Source organism: Coptis chinensis, chromosome 9 (genome assembly GCF_015680905.1).
Source record: "Coptis chinensis isolate HL-2020 chromosome 9, ASM1568090v1, whole genome shotgun sequence".
Lineage (NCBI taxonomy): Eukaryota > Viridiplantae > Streptophyta > Magnoliopsida > Ranunculales > Ranunculaceae > Coptis > Coptis chinensis.
The window spans coordinates 30,159,396-30,168,350 of NC_141464.1; the positions used below are offsets into that span (position 1 = coordinate 30,159,396).

Sequence of the window (8,955 nt, forward strand, 5' to 3'; positions counted from 1 at the left end):
TCTTAGACACGGCAAGCTGTGATTATCACTTCCAACACAAACAGTAGAATTTAGATACAAAAATGAGAAAAGAAGTAAAAGACTAGTACAATAATCTCTTTTTCGTCACTACCACAGTATCACTGAAGAATTACCATTTGACCTTGTTCCCATAAAACAGGTCATCTCCTTCATCACTACGGCCAAAAAAATGTGATTTAGGTGGCACCGGCATCTACCAGAATACCACGAAATGAGACAAGTAGGTTGTTTAACTAAAATAGGCCATTGCATACTCATCCTGAACACTGTCACGCAGGTGATCTATAGACAATGAGAGCAACATAAATCAATAAGTTGGTTGAGAAAACAAAATAGAAGTCGAACTTGAAAGATTTAAAAAAGGAACAAATACACAGTCATCGAACTACACCAATTTGCCAGACAACACATTCAGCATATAGAGGAGATTACAATCACTGACAGCCCAATCATGAAAATAAAGGTGTTCACAGCTAAAAAAACACCAAAACTATAAAAGTAAACCTTCAAAGCATATCTGTCCACAAGGCTCCCAAATTTCTATATCTGAAGCAGCACTACATACGTAGGTATCTTGTTCCATGTCCATATCTGGACCTGTGTCCATACCTCCACTGTGGAACCACCTGACATTGAACCCTAACTGGGGCCTGACCCACGTCACAGGAGTCCACAGACTCTGCTCCTGACAAATCACTATCTTCAAATAGAGTACCTGTTGTCGGCGGAAAAAAGAAATGTTTATCAGAAAAGTCGTACAAAAATTGCACTGTACATTTATAACAGGGTAGGGGGTGAGAGACAGGTGCAAAAGCACGTTCAGTAAGTGCTATTCTGCAAAAAGCTTAGGCAAAAACTTTTCCACACTATATGTGCAAGGGTTCCTTCCACCCAGGACACTTCATGAACACTCAAAACACTGTTTCTGATATGGCCTAATTTTTTGCTAAGGTAATGAAAATCACAATTATAAATTATTCAAGGAGGTCCTCTCGTGGCTTTAGGATTTGCAAATTTAAACATCCAAAATAATAACCTGGGGTTTTCAAATTAGCATGTGTTATATTTTCTAATAGAACTCCTGAAGACATCAAATTACACATCTGAACTAGTATGAAGGTTATCTGGTAGGCTCTCAAAAAAGCAGCCTAGAATATTTAAGTACTGGCAATGTGCAGCGTTACTGGCAGAAAGAAAAAACTTACTTGAACAAGATGTCAAGTTCTACAGAAAGAAAAGGGGTCCGAGTTCATCACCAGTAAGAGAAGCATAACTTTCAAGACCTCGAGTAATTGTAACATAATAACACTATACCAGCTAACAAGACAGTGCGTAGTGAAAGAGAAACACTTCAAGGGAAGACAATCAAAAATATGCTGATGCAGTTATCAGTACAGAATAAGCATGCATCGAAAACTATTCATCGATAAATACAGGGAAACACAATCCTCATGTATTCCTATCACTTGCAATTATGAGGGCCCTTCCACCCATGATACTTGAGGAGCACACAACCCACTGTTTTTTACCATGCCTAATAGTTCAGTTATTAGGTACCGTCCGTTAGTTACAATCACAATTATTCAAGGAGGTCCTCTGGCTCTATTGCATGCTTTTGCTGTTGTCTTTTAGGAGCTACGGATTTAGACATCCAAAATAGCAATCTGAGGTTTCTTAGTTTAGCATATGTGATACAGCTTTTACACATCTGAAAATAAGATGAATATTATCTTGGTATGCTCTTAAGAAAAGAAACTCTACATTTAAGTATTGGCATGTTTAACTGTGTAGGCATGTAGCCAAACAGGCAGAAAGAAAAAATCACTTTAACAAGATGTAAAGTTCTACATAAAAAAGGTTCTAATTAGTCAGCTTCAAGAGGAGCATAACATCCAAGACTTTGAATAAGTGTATCTCCGCTAAAACCCACCAAGAATCTCAACAGACACGACTATGGAAGGGAAGACAATCGAGAATATGGTAATGCAGTTATCTCGCACCTATCAGAATATAATTAACATGCATCATCTATTCTTCGATAATTAGACAATAAGAAGCAACGCTCCTCATGTATTCCTATCACCAACACATAAAAACTATAGATATATAAGGTAAACTACCATATGTCTGTTCAGGAAACACATCTTAAACCAAACAGAATTAGCATACTCTGGACTGTATTCCACGTAGAAAGTCAAACTAAACTGAACTTAGTACTTACTGATTCATCTCTCCATCCACGTCCAACAGAACAATTCACTGGTTCCAGGCCCTTGAATTCAAATCCCATCAATGTTATATATAAGTTCCATATTGAGAAGCCACTAAGCGTTAGGGGGAAACCACGTTCTGGGACCATGGTTACAGTTCCCTCCCTCGAACAGAACTTGCACTTGAAAATGTGTGCAAAGATAAATACTATTAGGGATGCAATAGCTTCCAATGACCAAAAATTTGTATGTACCACAAATAAACAAAAAATGGAAAAAATGGCCAAGGAAAGTCATCCACCACATTGGCTTGATGTAAATCCCTACAGGCAAGTAATATAAGACTCCACACAACACAGCAGAAAACATGGAACATGATACTTTTGTTAAAGAGCCATCCTGTAAAATGCAACGCACTTACGAGCTAATTACTGATTTCCAAGAACTACATACAGAATAGGTTATAACATACATTTGCGATCTATAATAAATTCCAGCTGCAATTATGTTATTCACTAGAACGTCATCACAAGAAAGGTAGCAATATGTAAGCAAATCCATTATTTATTGAACTAAAGTACTCCATAACTAGAAAAAATCACCATTTCCTAGTTACCTCTCTCCTCATCACTAGTAGTATATTAGTAGTAGTAGTAGTATTTATCACTGAGTCTGACTAGCAACGACTACTAGTCGTTCTTTTTGGCTAACACGCACACACACTCTTGCCGCACTCACTCAATAATAAAATACATTAATACACACACACAGTATCAATACATATCTTACCTAGTGTTAATACTAATCTAAATCCACTTTTTGTTCCACCAACTAAGAAACGTATCTAATAAACACCAAATCCTTAGTTGCAACAATCCACAAGTAAATCCACATTTCTTTCATTAAGAAAGCAATTAATCATCACTAATCTCTTACTTATTTACTACCCAAATATAACAAAACAACAAATAATTACAGACAAACAGATCTGAGAAGGAAAACTTACTTTCTGGAACACATTAGTAGTCCCTTTCCCCCTAGGGTTAGCAACTTTCTCGGACATAATCACACGTGTTTCCTTCTTACAAACTTCTCCACAGTTCATACATTGAAGCTACAAACAACAAACAAACATTTAAAAGATGGATCAAACTCAAAATCAAAACCGCTGAAAAGAAAAAAGTTGAATATGAGAAGGATATATATATACCTTGAAGTGGTTGAAGGCTCTTGACATACACTTTCACCATTGTTTTCAGTAAAGGGAATTTTCTCTCGTTTTTTTTTTTTTGTGGAGAAGAAATGATGAGTGGAAAGTGTGAAGTGAGTGGGATGTACTTTTATGATCACTAGTGTTACCAAGTTAACGGACACGTACGTCGGTTGACTAAGTCTTTGAGAACTACACAAATTGACATTATCGTGCCTTGTTTGGGAATTTACCCATGGAACAAAAGGTGTAAGGCTCATGCAGTTGATTGAACTTTGGCAAATTTGTCCACAGAACATACTTCTTCCTTGTTTTCAGAGGTGATCCCTCGATCAGGACTCATGAGATCAAAACAAAAGTCTAGCTCAGAGAAACTTTGATAAAATTGATGTGAACCAGCTGACTCTCTTCAGCCATATCTTTGTTTTCCTTCTTTTTTTATTCAGTTTCCATTGGAAATTCCAAAACCTCAAGATTCAAAATGTCGGAATGTTTCAGGTAAGGGTTGAATTTTGGATTTAAGAGATGGGATAAATTGGAATCATCTTGTTCTAGTTTAATAATCCAACCTTCGTTTTGTTGGTTTGAGGATTAGAAGTTTTGAGAGATGGAATAAACCGGAATCGAAATTTTCGGTTGTGGGATTGGAAGGGCGAATTGGGATTTTGTTTGGGAAAGTGTTTAGTGGGTATGTGATTGATGATCTCCATGTAGAACGGACGAACGAACCGGAATCGAAGAAGGTGGATTGTGGATGAGATTTTTTTTTGTGATTTGGTCTAAAGAGGTCTTGGGAAGTTGTGACCATTCTGTTGCCATTGTTTGATCAATTTTTTTTTTTTTTTTTTTTTTTTTTGGGTTGATGAAGACAGAGGTTAATAACTATTAGAAGGGTTTATTATAATAAAAACCCAAATAGTTTTCTCTTTATTTTCGGTAAACAAAAGAAATCTTCAAGAGTAATTTAGTAAATGTACATCATTGAGGGATACTTTTGGTATTAGGTGAAATACCAATGGCCTGGATGAAGGATGAAAATCAGACGGAGCGGATGGGAAATTGTGATGTTTACAAATGTCGGGGTTATTCAAAAATGGTGACAAAAGTGGGGGGTTTGGACAAATTTCCCCTTCATTTTTTTTAGACTCAGTTCAATGCAATGCAGCTACATTTCATCTACAATACAACTAGTAAACTATTTTTATTTTATATTTTAATAACACCAAAAATTGGAAAAATTTACAGATATAAATAAAGTAAAACACAACTTAATCGGAAAAAAGATTTATATAAATAAAGTTACTTTATTTTATGGGCATAATGTATAAAGTTCTTTACATCTTTTGGGTGAAAAAACATGACACATGTTGACCACGTGAGCACAAGTTGAACGGAATTTGGCTCATGGTCGTCACTTGAAAGAAAATGCAAAGTACAAAGTACTGCAGTGCAAAAAAAAAAGAGTCAATTATCTAAATTGCAAAGTAAAGTATCTAAAAAAAGTAAAATATATAAAGTACGTTGTACATTATGCCCGTTAAAGTGTTTTATAGTAACAAATGTTCTATGAGATATAATTAGTGAGCCTTGTAAATATCTGATTTAGCTCTTAATGATTTAAATAAGCCATTACATATGAAGAGGAGACATATTGACAATTGGGATTTGGGGGAAGGTTTTGTATGTTTGGTTCTAGCTTCTCTTCTCTTAGGGAAGATACCTACGTATCCACCCTGTTGGAGAATGGAATTAAGCCAATGTAGTTATGGTTTGCTTTTATAGGTACGATATTGCGAATATGCAAAAGAGATGACACGTGTGAAGATTGGTGTGTTGATTGTAGGAGCAGTGCGTCCTCATGTGTTGCCCGCGTGGATTTATTCCTGGCCTAGGGTTGCACTGCACAAGTTAGTATATGAATAGTGTGGTTAATATAACAATGATGACAATGATTGAGTGTTGCAGTGGGGAAAGATTTGTTGCTAACGATGGTAATGACGAATTTGGCAAACAGTGACACCATGGAGTGCCTGAGAGCATGTAGTAGGCCGTTGAGGATGGAATGGGACAACATTGGTGGCGGGGAAAAATTACATATGTTGAGAGCGTTGCATTTATACTTAGCTAAGTAAAGGAAGTGGGGCTAAAGTGCATGCCACATGTTGTGTTATGGGCTATTAATGGATCGGTTTGGGTCGGATTCTGGAAAATCTGAACCTGAACCGATAAGAAAATTGGGAACCCGAAACCGAATCGAAAAGATATATTACAAACCGAAACCGAATCGAAAACTATAAAATCAATTAAATCAATAAATTTAAGCCACACAATTGATAAACATATACAAAATTAATCATAAATATTACTAAAATGTCATCTTATCGGTTCGGGTTCATATTGGTTTGGTGGAGGGCAAACCCAAAACCAAACCAATATCTTATAGGTTTGGTTCGGTTTCGGATCGGTGGAGGGCAAACCAATTTTTATTGGTTTGGTTAAGGTCGGTTATTGGGTTATCGAAATCCATTGACAACCCTAGTTGTGGGTGATTACCCCCTTACAGTGGCCTCTCTTGTTAGGATGTCGTTGAAAAGAACATATTGACGAGAATTCCAGGAGATGTGCAACATGTGGCGCTATGTTATTGGATCGTGTTAGAGTATAAGTGTGGGAATAACTACTACAGTTATGATTGCATTCTTCATGAAGGGACAATTTTGGGGCTTGAGGTGGAGTTCACATAATCTCTATAGAGGCCGGTTCCTCTATAACCGGGTACAGAGATTGATCTCTGTACCACACACACACACATCTCGTATCTCGGCGCACACACACACATCTCAGAGCACACACACAGGTATTGAGGCACACACACACATCTCGGATTCGGATCAACAGCGAGATAACACGGTTACAGAGATGATCTCTGTACCCGGTTGTAGAGATCTTGAGTCCATCTTTATAAGAATTGAAAGGTTCAATTCCCAATGACATTGAGTTTGGTCAGTGACCATTCCACGTACCGATGTGTCATTGTAAATCCTTTGAAATAAGTTATGATTTGAAATGTAAAACCATTCAAATCAAGAAATTGTTCTAAGACTGCACTCAGAAGCCGACACAGCTAAAATAGAAAACTCCTTGTCGCTTTTGAAGATAACAAATGCAGTTTAAGAAATCAAGCAATCATGTAAATAGAAATTCATTATGGACTGTAGAAACTCCTGGTGTTTTGAAAACCATTAGATCTTATTTATTAAACAAGATAATCTTTTCAAAGAGAAGTCGCTGCCTGTCCCCAAGTTTGGGCATGGGCAACTCAACATGCCCCCATACTCGATTAAGACAAACACCATAGCACACTCCAAAAGTCATGGCAAAAGGATAGAACTTTGCAATGTTCCCAGTTGGGAATGCAACGATGTGTGAGTTAATCAGAGCAATACTTGAACAAGTGTATGGTTCATCCCATAAATAATATTTCACAGTGGAGAAGAAATTTTTTTTCGAGTACTGTGTGGCTAGGAAGAAAGAAGTTCTTTAATCACAAGATAATTGATGATGTCAACGTACCAAGGAGAGGAGAAGATGGAATATAAATGTTTATCAGGAAATGAATCTAAGATCAACTATGAATCATATCACTATCACAATCATTTTTGAGCCTAGAAAGATGGTCAGCTACCACATTTTTCGTCCCTTTATTTCTTATTCTTATCCTTTAATTATGTCTTATTATTATTGTCTTGATATGATAAATCAGATGAAATAAGACTAAAACCCCAAATAGAGGGAGTTTTATGAAGCCTATGTGAGAGCTATAATTATTTACTTAGTTTATATTGTGTTTGTGTTTCAAGTTTGTTTCGATCTTGTGATATCTATAGCTAGAATCATAGGAAGCAAACTGGAGATTAAAACTCCATTCAAGAGATTGGTGGAGGTGCTAATCTCTCATGCTAGTTAATTTCTTGCTTAGAGATAACTAGGAGTTAATTAGGGATCTTCAAGCTTGAGTCTTTATAATGAAACATTGTGTGTTATTGTAAAGGATTGACCTTTAATTCAATAACTAAGATAAATAGTTGTATGCTTCATAATAATGGATTAGCTTCCTATATACCTCCTTTATTGATCCATTAATTGTTATTTCGAGTAGTTTATTAGTTAAATCATAATTTCCAGCACTATTCATATATTATAATCCACATCACATCATTACTCTCTTGTTTTCCTTTTGAATTAATTAGTTTGAATTCTCATTGTTCTTGGCTTATTAAGAGTGGAACAAATTCTTACTCCTTTTATTGCATGACTATGTTTTGAGAGTAAGAAGATCGAAATTGATGTAAACATTATGAATTGGTAGGATTACGTATTAGAAGTCTTAGCATTAATATTAAGTATTCTGATGTTTTTAGGTTTATCAACAAGCATGATTAGTCCACTAAGAGGGACAAACAAGAGGTATAAACGAGGGTTAAAATACACTTTTTGAGCACTTATCACCCTCCGCTTAAAGCTATAGACATGAAGGTTTTGGGCACGAGGGCTTGGGACAACTCTACTTGCCCCAACACGGGCTATTTGGACGCGCAGGTCCGCGGATGGCTTTTCCCACATCGATACTGAAAGTTATGAAAGCCACAAAGAAATTAAGATATAAATTTGTTACTAGGTCCAGATCATAGTGATTAAAGTAGTCCTTCATGGGTATGTCGTAAATTGATGATCTCTATGCAAAAGCATGGAAAATATCTCACACATAAAAAATGCAATGCACATATAATAAGGAAATCAATCATACTAAATTAGCACGACTAACAAGTAATGAAACAAAGTAGTTGTATAGATGTGCCAATTCATTATAAATGTAGACTAAAGTAAATACCTTATCATGCATACTTAGTGGAGGTCCATGGAAATGCCTTGACCCATGAACCTAAATTGACTATGGTGACATCCTTCCAATTGAACATCAAGAGAATCTGCACCGACAACCACTTTGACATTGCAAGGTGTATTGGAATAGCGTTGAATATCCCTCTTTAATCTTCCAAGTAGTAGTGCATGGAGTACAAAGGGGAAAGAAACCAATTGTCAGAGCCAAAGTGAGGGTGATACATCATGCATTGCTATATTGTCCTAGGAATATTATAAAAACTCTGTGCTGAGTTGACATTGAGTTCAAAGAAAGAACAATAGTTACCTCATTTGTGTAGCATGGACCACTCAAATAGTGAAACATGATAACAAACTTCTTCCACTTTACGAGCGTAAAAAGCCATATAACTATTTATAACCGGTAATCTCCTTTGACCACCATGTGAGACTGTAAATCACAAACATATTTCCAGTGAAGTGAAACAAATGCCCTATTGTAGCATATGCTTGACTAAGAATAGTGATACTAAGATTTGGTTCGCCATACTCCCAAGTCTTCTAAACGTATCATCGAACACCTTCTGTCCAATTACTCAAACAATGATGGCCGATACGTGATTAGCTCCCAAA

At 36.3% G+C, this 8,955-nt stretch overlaps 1 protein-coding gene across 1 annotated transcript; it reads right to left on the reverse strand.

The window, feature by feature from the left end:
• Nucleotides 1–354: 354 nt before the first annotated feature.
• Nucleotides 355–4,338, reverse strand: LOC147475514 (uncharacterized). The gene is made up of 4 exons (XM_086584182.1): nucleotides 3,442–4,338; nucleotides 3,238–3,345; nucleotides 2,243–2,413; nucleotides 355–736 (listed from the first exon to the last, which is right to left on the reverse strand). The coding sequence occupies exons 1-4, from the start codon at nucleotides 3,466–3,468 to the stop codon at nucleotides 512–514; spliced, it is 531 nt and encodes a 176-aa protein (XP_086440308.1). The 5' UTR covers nucleotides 3,469–4,338; the 3' UTR covers nucleotides 355–511.
• Between the last annotated feature and the right edge of the window lie 4,617 nt (nucleotides 4,339–8,955).